Below are 22730 nucleotides of genomic sequence, written 5' to 3'. Positions count from 1 at the left end.
CCACAGCAGCCTATGTCCATGGCTCTGCATCTAGCTGAGCTTTAAGTCCGTTAACGCGACGGTTGGCTCTAATGGAAATCCCAATCATGCGACCACGATTAACCCTTTGGGGCGAGGAGGCGTTACTAGTAGGGATATACTGTAACCTCGCTCTACTACACACTGCAGGGGTAGTCCACTAGTAGTATGACTTACGTATCCCCGCTTGAGTCCAAAGTGAATGCGCCTACGGAGTACAGATATGTATCCAGATCGTGTATATATATTTCGTATGACTCCGTGCTGTAGCATTATTTGTATACTCCACACCACTCAGCTCGATATCTTACAGTTGTTATGGTCGAAATTGGCTAGATGCGCTACAGTCATGCGCTTTCCTACCACAACAACCCAGGCTTTTAGCGCCGCCCTGGCTAGGCTAGCTGGGGTCTGTCAAAGAGGCTCATATGTACTAAGCCAGCACCCTATTCGGCCTAGCCTTAACGAGACCTTCATGTTTAAACCCAGTAGTGTCAATCAAGACACACACTGCCACCCATGCCAACCATACTATCGCTGTAATGGAAGCCAGAACACAGCTGTCCACCGAAAAGCCCATAATAGAAAGAGTAGTTGATATAGAACGCGACGTAGAAATAGCATGACATACGAAGGGCCACTCGTCATCAGCTGCATCTTACGACATTTTACGACATCATCCCACCGAATGGACCTCGTTCACTAGGCGTACAGTACATGGATGTTGTGGTGTAAATTACCGATAGTAAGTCTGTGCAAGTGCACGGCATGGGCCCCGGTCTCGGCGACAAGCTTCCGTCCGATGAACAGGTGATTTATGGCCATCTCCAGGCTCTCTTTGCTGATAGATCGGTTCGCCGGTAAGGAACTGGATGGAGGCCGATGATGTCGGAGACGGCGCATTCCACCAAAGATGTGATGGGCACCTCGGATGTTATTCGAGAGGATCGAGATCTCAAACAGTACCTGACAGACGCTGTTCGATGACTTACTATTGTCCTTGCGATGGATCGCTCTATGCGTCAGAAACGTACGATTGACATCTTGCGACGACTCTTTATCTCTAAAATGAATAGTAACGTATCAACGCACCAATGTTCAGTGCCTTTCAAGCCTTTCCGGCTCACTCACATCGATACTAAAGGAGTATAGGCCGAGTATAATAAATCATCAATTTAAATATATAATAGAGTGAGATAGATGGAGGGCAATACGGGAAATAGAACGAATGGACGAAATAAGTAGAGTGAGCACTCTATCAAAGCACAATTGATACTATAGAAGGGCGATTTTCCATAACCAGGAATTGCACATTAAATCACAACCTTGATCCTACGACTTTCAATGAAAGTGGAAACAATCATCCACAGAGGCGAAACCGTAAACTAACCGCAAAAGGCAACTGATAGGGTTGTCATGTACTCCGTACCTACACTGCAGAGTGCAAAGAATGCCCAACGTGAAACCTTTTGTGGGTTTAGCCCGCTGTGGGACGTGATTGAAAATCCTTCTTCGCCCCGTCTCGGACCTCGGCATCTTATATCCTGCTACTCCATCCCCTGTCCAATGGGCCAAGCTGCATAAGTGAGTTCCACTACTACCCACTGCGGTTTATGTATTCCTCACCGACACGTACTTTGTACCAAAATGACAGACCGGGATTAACCTGCTTATGGCTATTCATACCCTTCTACCGTGAAACTGGTGGAGACAATGCATTACTGGTGCGTTCAGAGGTATCCACGGGATTTTCCTTTTCCGTAAGCGTCGACGTACTTTTAGCTTTTTGTGCAAGTAGATCTGTTGATGTTATTTCGGCCTGCATGATGAGTATACACTACCCCGTATTTCGTATGCACAACAGCAATAATAACTTTGGAAGAACTATTGGCGATCACATGGCACACGGGCCAGGAGTGAAAGGACTGGTAGGGTCGTATCACTAGAGGGGATCTACCCAATAGTCTCTATTCGCTACTTACCACCACGATGTACGGAGTAAAACCTCCGTATATATGGGGTACAGAAGATGTTAATGTAGATCACTAGGCGCCCGAGTCGCAGAATTCGGAGATCCCAGAGACGATCATACGCTATTGATTAGCGAAGTCCCATGGTACAGTATGATTTGAGTGATTTTAGGCAGGTATTACGCTAGTTAATGGTCGATAGGCTAAGGCCATAAGGTTATTATGTTAGTGTCTTCACCAAAATAGGAAACTTGGCCCCCCAGTCGAATTTTTAGATATGACAGGCTGGTGTGTATGCACGTACACGGCTCGGAACAAAGCGCTAGGGCGAGTATATACTTTCCACAAGAGTAAAAATTGGATTATTGATAGATTGATTGGCGTATGTCTTAGACCGGTTTGGGTTGTTATTCCACAGTACGCTCCATCTTGATAAGGATGTCTTGTTAGATATGTATGTTTCAGAGATCATAGATCATATATTGCAACTGCTCTAACCTGAGCCGGGACCTCGGGATGCCGTTCCTGCATTAAGTGACTGGATACTCCGTGCTCCATAGTGGAGGTTATAATATCCCGGCTACATATTTATGCTGTATATACAACATAGTTGATTCCGAGGAGAAGACGAAGAGGTAAAACAAGGTTAAGGGGGGTTACCCCGAGTTCCGCCGGTAGAAGCTAATGGAACAATAGCCGGCGAACTGAGTTTTTTATTTTTATTTTTTTTATAGCGGACCGGTTAAGCTTTCATCTCATTCTAGTATATGGAATTATTTCCAAACCTGGGCCTTGGCCTATACACACAATGTGGTCGGTGCTGCGCTGGAATTTGGATCGGCAATGAGCGGAGCAAGGATAGTCGTGGAAAGAAATCCCGTTGGAATGAGACACGGCGTTAACGGCGTTTCAACCCCGCGAGGCTTCTAAAATATCCAAGGAAGTACTCCGTCTGTGCAGCATATTCTGTACGCGAGGATATCAGGGTATTGTTTTACGTTCGGGGGTACCTGACAGCCAGACAACTGAAAGCTGTCAACCAGAATTTGGGTGCAATATAAATTGGGATGCTCCCGATTACCCCTGAGGTACATCTGAGACAGTTCCAAAATGTGTTACCTTGTGGACTTCCCGCCTTAACTCGGGGGTAAGATTCCTTCCTTGGCGGGCCATGCCTACTCCATGATCGCTGCGGCTCTAAACCAGACCGTGCTGCCCGTGGTGCGTAATCATCCTTTCAGCGATTCTACTCTGTTGATCCCATCTACTTGGGGAGAAAGTCTCCACTAATCCGTGCTAATTAGCTGGAATCATACTGGACACGAGCAGTCTCCTTTATCCAGTCTATCCAGTTTTCTCGGCATAAACATCCGTGTTAAATTAAACCGGCAATAGGCGACCAAACAAAGACCCGCGTGATTTCCCCAATTGACATTCTTTCATGCAGACACGAGAAAACCTTTCCGTCCTGTCGACTCCATTTAAAACCGGTGATTTTCACTTGTGGTTGGAGAGTCAAGAGGCGGATCGAAGCTTAACCTGGCCCAATCGCATGGCCAAGAGGTTGAAGTGTCCACAAATGTCCACCGGTGCTAAATAATCCTTTTGTCTTTTTGACGTTCAACAACTTTCTCCCGTCTTCTGCATCCGGCTTATTTTGTGCGGGGTGGATTCATGAAATCATTTCTTCCTGCTCGTGTCACCCTGGTCCACACCCCCCCCCTGGGTCGCCCACATTGTGCTTTGTATTCTTTTTCTTTGGATGGTATTGAATATGATATATCCCTCCACTGGTCAATTTGATATTGTAACCTTTGAGCGGTTCGGGAAAGAGTCTGCTGGTGGCTTTTATAAAATACGGGGGATATTTTTTCAACATGGAGTACGGAGTACAAATAATAAACTCGTCCTAAATGAACCCCGCTAGTGTTCCAGAAGCCTCGCCCCTGCAGTGAACATAGTGTACTAGCGATCCGAGGCCCCCTGTCAATGGGCCGGGCCAACGTGTGCTTTGGCCCTGAGACGGAGAACACGAAGCTCGTGGGATCTGGATGAATTTTGTGTCTTAATGGTTCTAAAAATTGGGGGTGTGTCTTTTTCTCATGCAACGACGTTTCTAAACGGCGAATGTCCTTTGATTTGTTATTTTTGTATGCAACTAGGCAGTTCGCCTTGTTTATCGAGTGGACTAGTACGGAGTAGACTAACCAAGCTAAGGTTTGCGGCCGTTTTATTCGACATCTCGTGGCAAAACTTGCGTCCTTTTACCCACCTGAGCGTCGCATATGGCCTAAAGGTAGGCTAAATAGGGTAAGTGGAGCACAATATACGTTGTATACAGGGATTCACGGCTCTGGACCGTGAACTATTATGGAGATCGCACCGTCTCTCCCAATTGTCCATCTTTCCCGCAAAGAATTCCACTCTTCACTCAAACTTGTCGTGGATCACCCTGTTATTGACCGATAAAGAGACCAAATGGGTTTAAGTCCCATTTTTCTGTATTTGCCTATCAAATTTTGAGTTCAATCAGGCTTGGGTGCTGTTTCTTGGTTCTTTCGCATTGCCTCTGGCTTTCAACTTTTATGCCTGCCTTTCTCCTTCCCGAGCTATTTTTTTTATCTTCCATTGCAGGCAGTTCATGGGGTAGGTGGTGTTTAGCATATTCAGCTCGCACTCGCGTCGGCCTTACATATCGCTTTTCGTTGCCCGGTGTCGATCAGATTCTGGACCCCAGGAACGTCATCTTGCAGATTTTGATTCTACCATTCAACCAGGCAATGATAGCAGACCCTGGAAACTTGGAAACTGAAAGGAACCGACAAGACACTCCACCATGTCGACACTCATTCTCATGGGCTTGATGCCTAGAAACAATGAGCACTCATTGGCAGCTCGATTGACCAGCTCCGTCGAACTTGATATCGACCCTCTCCCAGAATCGCATCGACGAGGTCTAATAGCAATCGCAGTTATGGCCTTCCTATCTCTCATTGCAACATCAGTACTCCTCGGTTTCATCACCTATCGACTTGTTTTTTGGCGCGGCAGCTATGCACGTTACATCGGTTACAACCAGTACATCGTTCTTATCTACAACCTTGTCCTGGCAGATTTCCAACAGTCGCTTGCATTTATTATTTGTTTACGATGGATTCTGATAGACAAAATCGAATCTGGTTCCGCCGGATGCTTTCTCCAAGGGCTATGGCTGCAAATTGGAGACCCCGGCAGTGGTCTGTTCGTGCTTGCCATCGCCTTCCACACATTCCTTTTAGTCGTCTGGGGACGAAAAATGCCCTACAAGTACTTTGTCTGTTTTGTCGTTGGTGTCTGGGCCTTTGTGGCTTTAATGGTAGTGATCCCATTGGCAATACATGGTGCCAACGTCTTCGTGCCTTCCGGCGCCTGGTGCTGGATCAACGATGAATTCGAGACCACCCGTTTATGGACTCACTACATTTGGATTTTCGTTGCCGAATTCGGCACAGTCATTCTCTACGCCGTGATGTACTTCCAACTACGTCGGCAGATCGCCGCCTCCGCCATCCTCGGCAACAGCCAGCTGCAGAGCCTCAAGCGCCTGCGCCGCGTCGTAGGCTACATGACCATCTACCCAATCGTCTACATCATCCTATCGTTACCGCTCGCAGCAGGCCGCATGGCCACAGCTGACGGCGACGCACCCAGTATAATATTCTTCTGTTGTTCCGGCGCCATCATCACCAGCTCCGGGCTGGTCGATGTCATTCTATATACCCTCACCCGCCGCAACCTGATCATTGACTCCGAACCCAGCCAGGACCACTCCTACAACATGTTCACCGGCAGCAAGGGCAAGCGAGGCGGCGAGACCAACTTAACCACCATCACTGCCGATCCCAAGCGCAAAGTGGGCGGCACTTTCAACGATGACCTTGACCGTGATGGGTCAACGGATAATATCGTTTCGCCCAGCGCACACGGCCACCACAGCCATGATCATGAAATGACCCCGATCGGAAAGGTGTACCAAGAAACCACCATTGAGATCACGCACGAGCCTGCTTATCCCAACGAGGTGTCCAGTGAGCGCTCTAGCAAGGAGGACTTCTCCTCGCCTCGGCCGCCTTATGCAGGATGGCGGAGATGAACCTTTCTCATGAACCTTCACACTTCTTTTCTTTTATGCTCGAGTCGTCTGAATCGTCACCATTTATATTTTCCCGTGGTGTGATGTCCTCGATACCCCCTTTCTGTCATTATAACATTTCCTCACGGCCTTAGTACTACCGCTTCATGTCTCATTTCCAACCCCTTCTTCTTTCCCCCTTTTCTTCCTCTTTTCTATGTCTCTTTATACTCCCACCCAGCATCTACTTCTATAACGGAACCTTCTATGTATATATTTTGGAAAAAGACCGACACGTTTCTCATGTGAACCATGGCGATTCGCATGTGCTACTTAATGTTTTCGAATTTAAAGACCCAGAACTTGGTTTCGATTGGAAGAATTTCCCCGTAAGTCGTCGCATCAGAACGTGTTGAGCGTAAATTTATCCAGGGAACCACTAGTGGGAATGATTGATCTGGGTCTAAGTCACTTCCCCAAAATGCTAATGAACTTCATGAGTCGAAGAAAATCCTCAGTAACAAAGCTTCTTATAGAAATATAAACGTTCAAACCCATCCTCCATTTTTCGATCCGTTTCCACAAACCCGAGTTTTGCATAGAACCCGATATTCTCAAACATCTTCACATTGGTGAGTAACGTTACACTGCGCAGCCCCTTATTTTGAGCTTCCACTTCCGCATACTTGATCATATGATATCCGTAACCTCGACCCTGAGCTGTCGGATGGACTGCCACGTTGTCGATTTTGAGCGAGGTGGTCTACTCGTAGCCCTGTGTCGTTGCCCATCTCTTCTCTTGGGATAAACACCTGCCACCCCGCCCTATCGCACCACCCTCGATCTCGATTGTTAGGCCAAATCAACGGAATCTGGTGAGCAACGTGCCGAACACTTCCAGAGCCTCGCACATTAATACTTTCCCGTGGAATTTTGGTCCTGACGAGGCCGGTCCCAATACACCGCCACACAGCTACCGAGAATCCGTTTGGAGATGAGTTATCTATCCCAAACAAAAGCGTGACAATCTAACACAAATTGTGCACGTACAGGCTAGCAGCGATGCACGAAGCAAATTATCCAAGGGAACAGATAGCTGCACTGTGCTGACATCTTTAACCTGATTGGTCGGATTGAACCAATGTTGGCAATTCTACACCTGGGCAATCGGCGATATATCCAAACTCCGAACTCATGTCAATATGAGCCCAAATTACTCCAAGTTGGTTGTGAGTGACTCTAGGATATCCGCATGGCGAGGGAAGTGACGATGTAAACACTCGTCTGCGCATGCTAGTTTGGGATACTGCCCTCGCATTGTATTAATTCTCTCTCCTGAGCTCTTGTCCCATTTCCCTTTAAAAATGTTATCTCGCCCAGGACTTACTTCGATAGGAATTGACGTATGTACCTAAAGTTATTGGTGGATGGTGGAGGATGAAGGTGAATTTAGGTTCTTCGGGTGGTACTTTTTGCGATCGAATAGCTGTCCAGAAGTGCGACCTTGATCAGCCATCCCATGGGATGGTGATGACAGAACTGTTTTTATTGGCGGCACCATGACGAGTACAATGGGGTGGCATAGGATCCACACTATTGTTACAATAATATTCAATTAGGACAAGTGGAGCTTTTAAGAAAATGAGGGCCGAGGTGACGTTTAGATATCACTACACTTACAATAGCCAACTAACTATGGTTATTCGATAAATAAGCCACCGAGTCACTTTGTTTCTAGTACGCATGATTCTACCTCATGAATGTGCTATATGTTATTGCAGCCAGACCTTGTACACGGAGACTAATGCAGCTTGATGACAGTGGGCCCGCTTGATGACACTGGGCCCGCTATATGCTTTCCAACGTCATGAGAGAATGGTCTTTGGGATTTGTTCTCGATGACTCCAATTGCCGGGAGAAAAAAAACACATTGCCAGTGATGTCATGACGTTGTCAGAAAATGAATATATACTGGACTTTCACAGACCCAATTTCGAGTTGCCTCAAACCGAACTTTCATTCCTCTTTATATTTTCTTTCCTAGTCTTCTATAATTGACTTATCATGGCGGATCTATGGACCCCAGCTCCGGAACCAACCACCGAGTTGGGACGGTACCGCGTTCTCTCCTCTACGGCTGGGATTCGTGTCTCCCCTCTACAGCTCGGAGCCATGTCCATTGGCGATGCGTGGTCGGACACAATGGGATCCATGAGCAAGGAGGAGTCCTTTAAACTTCTCGACGCATTCCATGGAGCCGGCGGAAATTTCATTGATACATCAAACAACTACCAGGACGAACAATCCGAGACCTGGATTGGGGAATGGATCGCCGAACGCAAGAACCGCGATCAATTGGTGATTGCGACCAAATTCACCACAGACTTTCGCTCGTATAAGCTTGGCAAGGGAAATGCCCCGAATCATTGCGGCAACCACAGGCGAAGTCTCCATATGAGTGTTCGGGATTCACTGAAGAAGCTGCAAACCGATTGGATTGATATCCTGTATCTCCACTGGTGGGATCAGACCACCTCAATCGAAGAGGTTATGGACAGTCTGCATATTCTTGTGGAACAAGGAAAGGTACTCTATTTGGGGATATCGGATACGCCGGCGTGGGTTGTGTCTGCAGCAAACTTGTATGCTCGATCGCACGGAAAGACACCGTTCAGTATCTACCAGGGTAGATGGAATGTCATGCTCCGTGATTTCGAACGGGACATCATCCCCATGGCGCGCTATTTCGGAATGGCACTTGCGCCCTGGGATGTTATGGGCGGAGGAAAATTCAAAACAAAGGAGGAAATTGAGCAACGGAAAGCTCAGGGACAGGGCCTCCGTAGCATATTGAGTTCGGAACAAACCGAAGAAGAAGCCGCAATGAGTGCTGCACTTTCGAAGGTGGCCAAGGAGCATGGGATTAAATCTCTTACTGCGGTTGCCCTGGCATACGTGATGGCGAAAGCACCGAATGTGTTCCCTCTTGTTGGCGGCCGCAAAGTTGAACATCTCAAGGATAACATCGAGGCTCTCAATATCCGATTGACAGCGGAGCAAATCGAATACCTTGAGAGCCAAAAGCCATTCGACGTTGGCTTCCCAGGCAACTTTATCGGTCCGGATCCTAAAGTGACTGGAAAGGCCTCGTTCCTGTTGGCTGCGAATGCCCCGTATTCCTTTGTGCATGCACCCAAGTCTATCACCAGCCCAGAATAAATAGGTGATACTGGTCAACAGGGTCGTGTGTACATTATGTGGGCGATTATTCCTACCTTCTCTATAGCATAGACCCTCCATTTAGCACCTAACCGCTTATACTCTACATGTACACTTCTCTCCCACATGTAACCTGATACATCCAACCATAGGGTGTGGAAAACGGGATTCCTGTTCGCTCAGCCGTATTAACTTATGTACCCAAAGGATGGAGGTCAACCTTGGCAGTTGTATTCTTCATTGAACAAGTGAAACTGATATCGTTGGCTACGGGATGGGGACTTTTTAAATCTAAGCCGCTCACTGGCGTTTGGCTGCTTTTGCAAATGAGCATATCATATCATATGCTAGAAAAAGTGAAATTAAGCCGGAGTAATATTTCCAAACGAGGGTGATGCGCATACCAATTCCAAATATACGGTGATAACAAGTCAATCATAATACTATGGACGGTAATTAGTCCCAAAGTGAACCATTTTAGTTCTTTGATTTGCCATTCTCGTTGAGGGACGACAAGTATTTGGCCACAGTTGAGTGATAGCAAGCGCCCATCTTATCGAACTCGTCAACTCGGGCCACATTACTAGCAGGCAATGAGGCGAGAATATGCTTCCACTTCTCAACCCACTCTCCTAGGAGCACCAGAACACTACCTTCCTTTGGATAACTCCTAGGGACCACATAGCTCGTATAGCTCCTATCAAATAATGGAAGCAAATATATTGAATTTTCCTCGGGTAGGGGGAGCGAGACCACGGCATAGCTCTCGATCGAGGTGAACTTTCTTCAGCCTCGGGATTAGGGGACTTGGGCCAGCATGTTGTGGTTTCACGCTCGGAACAACAAGGGTCGTGAGTATACTTCACTGAAAAAGGGGTTGTATATCGACACCTGCTGATGGTGTAGCCATCTGCTGTTGATGGCTGGCTGATAGTTCAGCCCCCTATAGGACCAGATCTAACCTAGTCTCTGAGTAGGTATGATATTGAATCAGCAGTGTAAAAGTAAACCCACAGAACTAAATCCCCCCAATCTATCCACTATTATTGTCGTAACTGGCACGGGGCGCTCGCTCTAGCTCTCGCTCTGGCCCCTTCTCCAGTTTAACTGCAGTGCTAACTTTGTTACTAGCTTTGTTGCTGACTCTGACGATCTGTTTATGGTAGAACGAGGTACGGTTGGCTGTATGTGGAACTTTGGGTGTCGAAGCTATTTTAACCGACGACGCGGTTGAATGTTCTCCAAATGAGGGTCAACTTTCAAACGTGCGTCGAGATCGAAAAGGTCTCGACTGAAAGTGCAAATAGGTGTATTATGAATGGTGTCTTGATGACAACTGCGATACCGAAAGGGGTCTCGACAAATAGGGCGAAGTGCGATGCATGGTAAGAATAGTGTTGACGAAAATGGCCATAGCGAAGTCTCTCACCCTCCCTGGTCCTAAGGTGGTGGGTGTCTAATTAGGGTACCCGGGGGTATCGAGGGTAGTGAAGCTGATGGCCTGCTACCCTAGCTGCTGAGTTTGATGAAATGGAATGCGTTCGGGGACGAAATCGACGAGCGAGGACTCATAAGGTGTGGGGCACGACAGGATGGGAAAGAAAACCGTAGGCTGAATTGAGTCGGTGAATGGAAGAAATAGGAAGGAAAGTCAAATAGGTAGGGAGCAAGGTCCTCTCTAAATAGGCAGTCAGACTGCCTCAACAGAAGTAAAGGTGAAATGCGGGTGCTATTTCTTCGTAGACTATCCCTGGTATTCTCTTATGTACAGGTGTATTAGTGGAACTTCCAAAAACCCCGAATTACTTAGCCTTTAGGGCCACGCATTGAATTATTATCGAATCACGTCAGACATGCAAAATGTCCAGGTGCACATTAACTTCGAAATGGAATGGTTCACGTAAAAAGGTCGCAGATCATTCGAAAGTGGAGATGAGTAATAAATTCATTGGCTGCATCGGCTCTCTAAACTACCAGTACTCAAACAAAAAATTTGGACTATGGACCATATATTGACAGGAAGCATGAGAGCCTCCCCTAGGTACAGCCCTGGGGTTCATGAAGGTTGGAAGTAAGCTTATCTGCCATGAAGGCATCTGCCGATCGTGCCGTGGATCTTCACAAACCCTAGACTACCTAGGTAGCTAGTCGCCCTCGGATCGACAAGCACTTACCAGCAACTGACCATCTTAGAAATATTCTAGCCTAGCACTACTAGTAGTTAGAAGGGATATGATGGAAGGGCCGGAAGACCCGCTATTACAAATATGTACAAACATGCCCCCCTTAATTCCCTAATCGACTCGAAGTTTTTTACTAATGATTTCTTCTCCTAGAAACTTGTAACAGATAGTTACTGGATATTGCTAGACTTTCCTATTACCAAACCGTTGACTGAAAATGCGTAAAGTAACCAATCGGGAATAAAGTTTATATCCACTAAGTCTAATATTACATGTAAAAAGATCCTTAAACGTATTTCAATCAACTACCTATACCTGCTTAGGCGCGATACAGACTCGGACACTTCAAGGAGAGATTGTTGGATCAACAGGGACCCGAACTAAATGCTTGGCATGGCCCCAATTAAAACGCAAATCCCGAATGCGAGCGCGGGATCGTATTCGGATGTCGCTCAATCCTGCCACATCAGATTGTATCGTTCCTCTATCCGAAACTTTTCAGGCTTCCATATAAATTTAGCTTAGGCGCCAATTGAGACAAGATTTCTTACAATTTGGGCGCATTACTACTGCGTAGTAAGCCCGAGCCGTGAATGCTAGACTAGAAGCCAGACTAAGATGCAAGACATTGCCCATCTCGTACGCTGTTAACACGAGAACAGTTCGATACGCGTCAGATAGATGACGTATAATATTATCGAACAAGAGATGGGAGAAAATCAGCCTTCGTCGGCACTTTGCGAGCCAACGTATGAGCAATTATGTGAGCCTACACAGGTGAGGCTGTTCTTCTCTTTTGGACGTTCGCATGCCTCTGTGGAAGGGATTATAGAGTAGGCGTCATTCCAGTCAAACGCGTGACTACTTACTTATGGATGTCCCAAAATGAAGGAAAAGAAAAGAAAGTATTCCCGGGGCGACGGTAAAGAAAGCTGTTGAAATTCGTATAATGATTCTTGTTTATTAAAAGTTAAAATCTCTCGGTTCAGATAACCTGGGTTTCCCGCAAGAGTATTCGCAATTTTGACCTAGCCACAGAAAAATTGAAATCCGTAATATACACACTATCTTCTCTACTCCATCCTGGCACTAGGCGCGGAAGAATGAGACCGGCGAGATCCAAGAGATAACCCATCACCATCGCGAGTCTGAGTTGTACTCCGACGCATACCCGAAGCTGTGATTGCGCGCGTATAAGCATCGTCTCGGCCCAAAGAAGTGGTATAGATCTCTGTGACAACATATAAATCGTCAGACATAGTATCTTTCACGCTTCGCAAGTCTATCACGTTACCTTCATCGAATAACCGAGAATCGTTCACATTGGAAGTTTGTTCCACGCCTTGATCGTGACTTTTATGTTCCTGACGATCCAGCCCCTGTAGTGCCCGCACTCCGTATGATGCCGTTTCGCTCATATACCATACAGCTAAATCCCGCGTCAGTACCTATGGATACCGAATATTGAAGCCCACGAAGACTGAGAGAAATCTAGAAGTTGAGCAACTCACTCTTGAATGGCAGTACAGCAATCTTTCCACAAGCAACCGCAGACCCAAATCCCACATTCTTAACCAATTTCATGGCCGTTCCCGTTCGGGTTTTGTATTTCTCGACCTTCCGGACTGTCGGCACGGGTACATCATTCTGAGCCTGGATAACAATGAATAGTCTGGTTAGCTGTGGGTGCACAGATAGATAAATTTCGCTTGGGTTAAGCCATGTTTGGACGCTTTACCTCACGTTTTCTGTGCGCATCTGCGATATGCGATACGGTAGGTTTGATGATGGCTTTAATCAGACTTTTGGATACGCCCTTTGCGTCCACAAGGAAGGTGGTGTGAACTTTTTCTTCGCGGAGCTCGGGTGCTTTATCCCGTCTTGTGTGGACTGGATACTCATCTCTGTTGGTCGTGGTTAGTTGGAATCCTTGAGTTCGAACCGGACCAGCGAAGAGGAAGAAAACACCTACGGTTCCACGGGGGACCCGCCTTCTCTTGTCGAAATTACCACCCCATCAGTCTCGACCTTGCTCCTAATTGATGGTTTCAATTGCATACGGTATACCACAGGCTCCGTGTTGATATCACTGCATCGAACCTTCTCCCATTGTAGATGGCGATAGAACGATTGGACGGCGTTTGCAGTGCCGTTCTCCTCATGGGTCCTTTCGCCTATCCTCGAAGCAACTTGTTTCACATCTCGTCGTAGACAATACTGGAATGCCTCGACAAGGGTCTCGCTGCTGAGGGCTTGCTCGCGAAGTGGAGATGGACCGAGGCCTGCAGTATGAATGGTTGTTGCCCAAAAAGGTTGGCTAAAAGGTCCCATTGTTAGGGCCCAGACTTTGGGGCACACAGATAGGCCGGAGTAATTTGAAAGTAGAAGACTTACTCGCAGAGAAGTGGTAGTGAGATCATTGGTTTCCCGTTTTTAACACCTTCCTTTACCGTTGGGATGTCTCCACTGGTTAACAACACGGAAACTCTGGGGATGAGCCATTCTTTAACTTCGTTGAAATTCTCAGTTAGCTTCATCATTGTGATAGGCGTATATCTTATTCAGAAATGAATGGACTCACCATTTGGGTCATTCTCAAGTAGGAAAATCTTGGGCGCTTCGGAAATATCAATTGCTTCTCGGAACCCACTCGGCAGAAGAAGATAAACCCCATGTTTTTGAGAAGTTTCCACAACGTATTGAACGAATAACTTCGGTTTGTTCAATTGGGTGATATCCAGTGCAACAAAGACAGGTTCGATTGCGGCTTGGAGAAAGTCTTCTAGCTCCTTTGAAGGAATATAAGGAGATGGGCTTTTGATAGTGGGGTAGCCGGAAATATCTAAAGATTCGTGTCAGAAGAAATTTCAGTGAAGTCCGAAATTGCATGTGCGCATACCAATGGAGTCATCCCAGTCCTCCGGTTTTGGGAGAAACCCAGAGGACCACAAATAAGTATGAGGAATCTTGAACTCTCTCAAAATCCCGGCTCCATTAGACAAAGATAGCTGTTCTAGACCTAGAACTGCTTGGCGAAAATGATCGACGACGCTGTAGACTCTAGAACTCTGTCAATGACCATGTTTATACGGCTAAATGATTCGTGGATCAAGATAATAATTACTCGTGCCACACAGACTCTCCGACCAGTAAATGGGACAGATAATTCTGCAACTGATAATCAATCTCACTTCCCGTCTCGATTTGTGCTAGCGGATGTACGAATCGTCTCGTCGGTGTCCAGGGGCTGTTAGACATGATATGAAGCGGGATGGACAAGTGCTCCGCACAATGGATATGAGCATGCGCAAGAGGCGTTGCAATGATGGCGTCCGCGACAAAGGGTTTATCTTCGTGCGAGCCGGGATGGGTGCACGCATTCCAACATTCTTTGAGTGTGTTTAGTAAGACCTTTTTGTTTTTTAGGACCTGGTGCCTGTCAACACCACTGGAATCAGGCATGAGGGCTGAGTCCTTTGTCTGTTACTCGTGAGCTTTTTTTTTACTCCAAAATTGATAAGGAGGTCAACGGGGATTTACCGCGATGGTATGCTCTGGGTCGCTGCCGATGGAGAAAAATTCCAGTCCGGCCCTGTGAACGACTGACTGGAAGATTGAATGTGCAGCGACTCGAACTCGGTGGCCATGTTGGTGGAGTTCCTGTCCGATCAGTATAATTGATTTAGTCTCCTCTGTATAGTGGCCCTGTATTAGCAGTTCATGCGTCTGCCCTTGGCGATGTTCTGTTCTTACCTCTGCTTCCCACTAGCATCAGAATAATATCTAGTGGGATTTCATGAGTTCCAAGTGCATCCTTGACATCATCGGTGCTTTTGGCAAGTGAAGTTGGGTTAGAATTGTTGGCTCGAATTTCTATAACCTGAGGTCGTTGCGCAGGTAATGAAAATTCTTGGATTAGCATAGATGTGCGAGTTCCCGCGCTTAAGTCTATGCTAAAACGGCCGATATCTATGTAAGTTAGGTTCTTTTAGCGAGAGCACCTTTAACTATAGCCTCTTTTTCCATATTTCATACCTGCGATCAGGATCGATTCACGGCTTTCATCCGTGGTGGTTGGCGGTGAAAGTAGTAAGTCTTCGGAGAAGAGAGAGCTGTACGTAGGTGGCAGCTCATCAGTGAGTAAATCTTCACTCATTTCCTTAATTTCGAGTATGTCCTCTTCCAGTTGTCTTAACTCGAGTTTCGACGACATTTTGCTGAATCTTGTGGGCACAAGTTTAGCAGTTGAAACACCTTCGTATTATAGAATTGCGCCAGTGGCGTATGGTCCCTTAGGAAGCCTCTTTTATTTTCTTATCCCGAAGGCAACTGTGAAGTATTTTAATCCTTCAAAAACGAACCTACGGTCATATTGTTATTAAGGAGTTCTATAGGCCTCCTAGAACATAGCCATTTGTTCGGATCGAATACGAACCCCGAATACGAGACCCACATCTGATTAAGGTTAAAGTGGAACCTTTCTGTTCGTATTCGGCTTCGGATATCAATCGCAACAATAAGCACCATCTTCTACTAGATGTACTGAGATTAGCACAGATAACCTAGATTTTAGGTATTGGTGCTTTGTAGTAGATGGCATACAAGCCTTTTCTGCATCCTCACGGTTCATCGAACCTTGGAACATTGGAATCTATGTTGCCTGCAGGAAAAATAGATTGAAATTTTCGGTGCCCAGAAATAATGCCCTATATATGTCACGTCCACCCAGGTCTTTCATGTCAATAATATCAAACATTTGAATCCCAGTATCGATACTAAACGTATCTTCGACGTTCTTATTACCATTCTCTTTGCAACAATGGCCAGCTCTACCTATATCCTTTACAGTTACACGCCCAGTCTGGTGGGCGCAGTAATATTTGCTGCGCTTTTCCTTTTAACGACTACTTTCCACCTCTACCAGCGAATAAGAAGTCATGCGAAATACTTCAATCCATTCATTGTTGGAGGATTATGTAAGTTTATGCCATCTTTATTAAGGTCGCTTCATTGGCTCATACACATGTCCATTGTAGTCCAAATCATAGGGTATATCGCTCGTGCCGCCGCTCATTATAACAAAACATCAACCGTTCTTTACGCAATTCAGCAACTCTTGATTTTGCTGGCACCGATCCTTTACGCGGCGTCAATTTACATGGTTCTCGGAAGAATCATCAGCTTCCTCCACGGCGAACATCTGAGCTATGTGCCTGTCCGTCTTATGACGAAGATCTTTGTGGGTGGAGATATTCTCTCCTTTATCCTCCAAGGTGCAGGTAAGCAATTGATAAAGGGACGTTCAATTTAAGGCTTTGAAACTGATTCACTCATCTCTTAGGTGGCGGTGTTATGAGCAGTGGATCTGAAAAGACCTTAATTATTGGCCAATGGGTCATCATCGCGGGTCTTTGTGTCCAACTTCTTTTCTTCGGTACCTTTATGATATCCTCCGGTCTCTTCCATCTGAGAATTCTCCAGTCACCCACAGAACAGTCGGAACGAACAATGCACCTCCGAATATCTATCTTGCCCAGAAACTGGCCCAACCTTCTCTTTACATGCTATGCTGTTAGTCTGTTGATTGTGGTTCGATCCGCTTATCGCCTCATCGAATTTGTGCAAGGAAACAATGGCTACGTTATCAGTCACGAGGTTTTCTTGTACATTTTTGATGCTGCCATAATGTTCTTGGTTATGGTGATCATGAACGTGTTTCACCCCTCTGATGTTTTGCAGAATGACGGACCTGCCCAGTCTAGTTCAAGCGAGGGTTCTGTTGATCGGTCGAAGGAGCAGGCTTAGCATGTAAAAGTTTTATGATTCAACAAATATTTGGGAGTACCATTGTTAGGACCAGTTCGTTATAGTTTCCCTGATGTATTCTCTTTTTTTTAATGTAGAATTTCCTCTTTAGACACATTTTTGTTTCGCTTCGGATGCGTATATACACGCATGATGACAATTCCTTTCGCACTTTTATCATACCGTTCAAGTTACATCCTACTTCAAGGTATACCATCGATGAGTGGATAGTAGACAATGCTTTAGGTAAAAAATAAGCTGGAATAATATATATTATTTCTTGCTTTCTAAATGCTGCTTATATTAGCCTTTCATGATTGTGACGTTGCTTCACTTCTGAGTTTCTAACCATGTGTTTCTTCTTTCTTTTTCAAAGGAGGGTTGGGAACACAACGAGGATCAAAATCAGTTTCACTATGTGCACACAGATTTATTCTCGAACCCTCTTTCAAGATATGCTATTCCTATTACAGTTAGTCCTCCCCTGAACCCCTATTTTAGCACTAATCTAGTACAGCTCTGAATAACAGCATCAAAATAGCTTCTGTATTAGACATGTATGGTCTCTAGAGCGTCTAGAACGTTGATCCTGCAAACAAGTCGAACAGACGAGTCCGCTCTTGTTTGTTGTCTGGAGATATAACAGGAATTTGATTCCCCACTCCGTCAACCACGCACCCTATAGAGTGACCATTGTGACCGAGAGCGTTGTATAGAGACAGTACCAGTGGGTAATGTGTCTTCGCTTCATGTACCATGCTTGGCATTCTAATAGGATAGTACCTGCTGGACTGACTGTCGTGATCATGTCCACGTTGGAGTAGGATCGGCTAGAGTGAAGACGATGACTGCATTTTGTTTCCTGATGACCGTCATTTTGACCTCAAGCCCGGAGATCGAGATTCGCAATATGCCCCCACTCTAGGATGCTACGGTCGTACGCCCACGTCAAGCTATGGGCTCAGCCCTTCTCCCGACTATCACTCCGAGAACGATCTGGAAGTCATATCATAGTAGCAACCGCAAACTCCGAGGCTGCTTCAGCTATCCGAATGGCATAATGAAATAATAAGTAACGAACTTCCGGCAAACTATATCTAGTATACGATAGAGTGCAAAGTCACTTTGAACAAGAAAGTCCTTTTACGAGATACTCCGAGTGTATACTAGCTAATGAGCTCAAAGGGTAAGTTAGAAAGTCTATTAGAAGGAAAGACCCCCGATAAAGGAAGGGTAAAGTTGGATGACACCTCGATCGTCGTATCGGTAAATGATCGCTCCCAACGTGACCTGATGAAAAGATTTGATTATCTCGATATCGATTGGACTGCTGTAGAAACTTAGATACCTTAATTAACTGGTATTACGATCTGTACGTGCTCATATTAGAGGGCCTTTTTTTATGGCGGTGATTGGGGCCATTCAAACGTAAACTTGTTGCTTGCTCTACTCAAAATACTGTACGTAGGTTAGAGGTTTGGCCAAGCATATAAGAGCTGCTTATAAGCTAGTCATTCTTGTGCTCAAAAGCAAATTGTCCTTGCGGCTAATTGAGGTCCCAAGTGGACTCCGGTATCCCACGAAATCACAATCTGGTAGCAACAATGCCCAATTCCTGATTTTCTCACAATGCGTCAGACATAAGTCAAATCTCAAGAGTGAACCTTGAGAAACTCCCATGCCATTCCGCCTTGTCCTTCACCAGCAACCACCAGCTCCCTGTTGTCATTGCCGCCTACTTGCATCGCACGAAAGCCACCCCAATGCTTCATAAGCAGCTCATGACCGCCATCCGGATGCTGACGGACACAGAAAAACTCCCATTCATTGTGGGCCTCGACCTTTGCCATAAAGCGCCAGTTCTTCTTGTTGTTATCGTGTCCAATAAATTCTCCGGAAACTGCATTTTTGAAGCCCAGCCAGCGGTCCTTGTTTTCGACGCAGCGCCAGTGGCTGCCACGGCCGTCATCATAATTGATGAAAGAATCCGCCTTATCCCCAGGGGCCAAACCTAACTTGCCATCCTTGAGTGTGATAACAAGGCCGCTCTGAGGATCGCGAATGACGAAGGTCGCTCCCTTATAAGGAGCGACTGCGGCAGGTGCAGGACACATATACGGCGGTAGTTCAGGGTCGGCGTATAACCTAGGTAAGCTGGTATGCGTGGGCGTCATCCCGGTTTCGTCCGAGAAAGTCGATGAAATTTCGATATTGTCCATGATATGGTTTTGTGGGAGTGGTGGTTGTGATGGTACAAGAGCGAAGTTGGGAAGCGAGTCTTCAGGTGACCGAGATGAGTGACGAGTATAGAGGGGCTAACCTAGGTTATCTCACTTGATACCATCAGCGAGACTGAATCTGAGATAGAGGTGAGGGGTGCGAGCTAAAGTTGAGTTAGGACTACCTTGGCACACAAACAGAAGGGTCGGGGCTTGCATCTTAGGTCACGAGGGCGGGTCATCTTGCTGAGTTATCTTCGACTTATTCTTTTGCTCAGTGGATGTGCATTTTCGCAGTCGGTCTCTTTTTTTTTTTTTTTTTTTTTTTTTTTTTTTTAGGTGGTGCTATGATGATCGCATTTATAGGGTGCGTATTTTTTGAAAAAGAAAATCACAGTGGCCAGTTAGTAGGAATCCACTTTTATCTGATAGTTTTCATATAGACCGTAGAATCACGGGCGGGGCCGTCGATCATTAGCGGATCTGTCAGACTGGGATATGGCCCTCTAGGCTTTAAACAGGAACCGAGGTGAGGGTGGTTTTCCGTCTTTTATCGGCACCGTCTGCTAATTTTAAGATCTACCATAGTAAGAAATCAACGCTTGTCCAATGTGTCACTATAGCTGATAATTTTAGGGCAGGTGATATCGCAAAGCCATCTGCTACGAAGTTGCTTTCCCTCATGAGCTTTTTTGATCGGCAAGGGATACCAAAGAACCTTATCGGGCAGCAGCCTAGGGCCAACTACATAACTATTAAGTTCAGAAGCTCTAAGTTATCACAATAACGGGGAGGCATCCGAATCTGATATAGGTCTCGATTTTGAAGACGATGTTATAACACTGAGGGATTATTCATTGATATCTGCCAGTGAGAACACCGCTCTTTTCACAATGCACCGGCTACTGCAACTAGCTACACGCGCGTGATTGGAATCTCACAACGGACTGTTAGACCATTCGAGGGAGGGATTTACCAGCACCCTATATACGGAAACTCCAACAGGTGAATACGAAAATTGGGAGAAGTGTAGGTCACTCTTTCCCCATGTCAAATCTGCACTGTCGCAACGGCCAAAATCGCCCGAATGTCTGTGAGCATGGGCCACGTTACTTTATAGAAGTGTATAGTATACGTTACAAAGCAGTAACATCGCAGATGCTAGGAAAATGGCATCATCCTCAAGAAACGAAAGGACGACCTTGTTAGGCGAAGACCACGAAGAGGTCCTTGATAGCATAAGCATGTTGGCAATATCGTTCCGGCTTGAAGGCCAGTGGACGATGGCCGAACAGCTAGAAGTGCAGGTGATGGAGACTCACAAAGCAAACCTCGGCGATGATAATCCCTCTACATTGACGAGTATAGTCAACCTAGTATCTACGTAGAGGAATCAGGGGTTTACTCAACTACTTCAATGACTGTCGCTGCCAAGAGTTTGAGGACAAACAGAAGGAAAGTCGTCAACGCGCGAGCTAAGGGCCTGTGGAGATGCGAGTATTTTTGACCGGCAAGGGATTTATAGAATATGTATCACGGTATAATTTATTTCAATACGATTTAATACCTGAAATCGCGCCAATGCAGAAATTGATTAGGGTGTTTGGGAATAGGGTTCTAGAAAGATTCTATGAGAATAAAGTGATGAAACTGATTTCGATCCATCCTGTACTTGGATAAATGTGAAAACTCAGTGAAATCAAAGCTAAAACTTGAAATGAAACGTGGACTCTAGACTTATTCTAGTTCTGCTTCTATTCTATATCCAGCTATGCCATATCTCCACCTATGAGCTCCATATCGTCAAGTTTGCGATGTCCTCCAGAAATGATTTGACTTGGGTGAAAAATCAGGAAAACAATTGTGACTAAAAGCATGAGCGCAGCATCAAAGATGTACGCGAAGTACTCGTGGCTTTGCAGAAAGCCAGTCGATCCTTGGATATACTCGATGACTCGGTAGAGACAACGAGTCATAATCAAAGCGCTTGCAAAATAAAGCACAAGCATGTACCGATGCCAGTCCACCGAAGTAGCCATTGCTGCGGAAGTGGGATCGCTCGCCATCCGCTTGTGAAAGATGACCGAGACGACAACGAAGAAGCCAAAGAAGATAATTTGGACGATCAATCCGACAATGATGACATCTTCGCCGAGTTTCAAGCTACTAGCGGATTTGGCACTAGACATAATTCCGCCTCCTGCATATGAAAGTTAATAGGTAATCCATAGTGTGGGGAGGAAATACTTCTTCTTACCTCCACTCTGGATGAAAAATGCCAGCACATCCCCCAGTACAAATATCTTGGTCAACCTCGTTGCTCGAATGAGAGATCTGGAATCACCATCCAGCAGACGTATGATCCGACCAAGGATCATATAGATCGATGCCGCAAACAAGGAAGGAGCGAGTAAAACAAAGACACTTTGTAAGGCGTATGGCATTGTCGAGTAATCTGGGGCTTCGTGGGCGTTGACTGCTCGTGCCCCGTATCCAACGGCTTCAAATACACCACCGATAATGAAGGTGATGAAGAATATTGTCTTGTGCTTCCAAACAAAAAATATGTGACCAAACGTGATGGCAATAAAAAGAAGCATGCAAATGATTGCGGCTGCCAGCGAGGGTGTGTAGTTGTAAAAAATGTAATCGGACATAGCGAATGACAAGGATCGAGCTGCGATGATTCGGATAAAGAAAGGTAACGAGCGACTTAAGAAATGAGATGATAGGAAATAGGTCAAATAGATGAAATGACAGGTCTAGGAACCGAAGGCCAGCTTTTACACTGAAGGAAGATGGCCAGATCATAAGCACATTACAAAGTTATTTATGTCCCAGAATCAAAAACCTCTGCATAATCCGTTTTTGCGATAAATAATTGCCACGTCAGGCAGCCAGAACAAAGTGCTAATTATGGAGTTACAAAGCTTTTTTTTTTGACAAGCATTTGGTACATAGTTTGGCAGACAGAATTGGCTCGGGAAAAGCCGAATACGAAACCGACGGTCTACTTTCCCACAACTATGTAGGCGCTTGTAATTGGGAGAGGTGGGGATGTTTTGTTGATTCTATGTTTAGCTGAATCAAACTAGAGAACTTGAACCGCATCGCAAACAAGGGAGCATACTGATACCACCAGCCAAGATAGGCATATGTTAAGCTTCCTTACGGGGATAGGTATAATACCTGGCATCCACTTTTG

At 45.8% G+C, this 22730-nt stretch overlaps 7 protein-coding genes across 7 annotated transcripts; 3 read left to right on the top strand and 4 right to left on the bottom strand.

Moving 5' to 3' along the window:
- Positions 1-720: 720 nt before the first annotated feature.
- Positions 721-1061, bottom strand: N7537_003757 (uncharacterized protein; the record flags this gene model as incomplete). The annotated part of the gene is made up of 2 exons (XM_056894815.1): positions 721-984; positions 1053-1061. The coding sequence occupies 2 exons, from the start codon at positions 1059-1061 to the stop codon at positions 721-723; spliced, it is 273 nt and encodes a 90-aa protein (XP_056754563.1).
- Positions 1062-4824: 3763 nt separating this feature from the next.
- On the top strand, positions 4825-6120 carry gprC (the record flags this gene model as incomplete). The annotated part of the gene is made up of 1 exon (XM_056894814.1): positions 4825-6120. One exon carries the CDS (start codon positions 4825-4827, stop codon positions 6118-6120), a length of 1296 nt encoding a protein of 431 aa, XP_056754562.1.
- Positions 6121-8163: 2043 nt separating this feature from the next.
- On the top strand, positions 8164-9318 carry N7537_003755 (putative aryl-alcohol dehydrogenase Aad14; the record flags this gene model as incomplete). Its single annotated transcript, XM_056894813.1, has 1 exon — positions 8164-9318. One exon carries the CDS (start codon positions 8164-8166, stop codon positions 9316-9318), a length of 1155 nt encoding a protein of 384 aa, XP_056754561.1.
- Positions 9319-12574: 3256 nt separating this feature from the next.
- N7537_003754 (putative sterol glucosyltransferase) lies at positions 12575-15714 on the bottom strand (the record flags this gene model as incomplete). The annotated part of the gene is made up of 10 exons (XM_056894812.1): positions 12575-12930; positions 13013-13154; positions 13240-13405; positions 13474-13783; positions 14083-14343; positions 14401-14561; positions 14626-14981; positions 15042-15193; positions 15255-15470; positions 15537-15714. The coding sequence occupies 10 exons, from the start codon at positions 15712-15714 to the stop codon at positions 12575-12577; spliced, it is 2298 nt and encodes a 765-aa protein (XP_056754560.1).
- A 606-nt stretch (positions 15715-16320) lies between these two features.
- On the top strand, positions 16321-17306 carry N7537_003753 (RTA1 domain-containing protein; the record flags this gene model as incomplete). The annotated part of the gene is made up of 3 exons (XM_056894811.1): positions 16321-16477; positions 16538-16780; positions 16843-17306. The coding sequence occupies 3 exons, from the start codon at positions 16321-16323 to the stop codon at positions 17304-17306; spliced, it is 864 nt and encodes a 287-aa protein (XP_056754559.1).
- Positions 17307-18958: 1652 nt separating this feature from the next.
- N7537_003752 (uncharacterized protein) lies at positions 18959-19525 on the bottom strand (the record flags this gene model as incomplete). Its single annotated transcript, XM_056894810.1, has 1 exon — positions 18959-19525. The coding sequence occupies one exon, from the start codon at positions 19523-19525 to the stop codon at positions 18959-18961; it is 567 nt and encodes a 188-aa protein (XP_056754558.1).
- A 1769-nt stretch (positions 19526-21294) lies between these two features.
- N7537_003751 (RTA1 domain-containing protein) lies at positions 21295-22182 on the bottom strand (the record flags this gene model as incomplete). The annotated part of the gene is made up of 2 exons (XM_056894809.1): positions 21295-21725; positions 21783-22182. The coding sequence occupies 2 exons, from the start codon at positions 22180-22182 to the stop codon at positions 21295-21297; spliced, it is 831 nt and encodes a 276-aa protein (XP_056754557.1).
- Between the last annotated feature and the right edge of the window lie 548 nt (positions 22183-22730).

This window comes from Penicillium hordei (genome assembly GCF_028827395.1).
Source record: "Penicillium hordei strain IBT 12815 chromosome Unknown utg000002l_segment0_segment0, whole genome shotgun sequence".
Classification (NCBI taxonomy): domain Eukaryota; kingdom Fungi; phylum Ascomycota; class Eurotiomycetes; order Eurotiales; family Aspergillaceae; genus Penicillium; species Penicillium hordei.
This window is presented reverse-complemented; position numbering and strand designations above follow the sequence as displayed.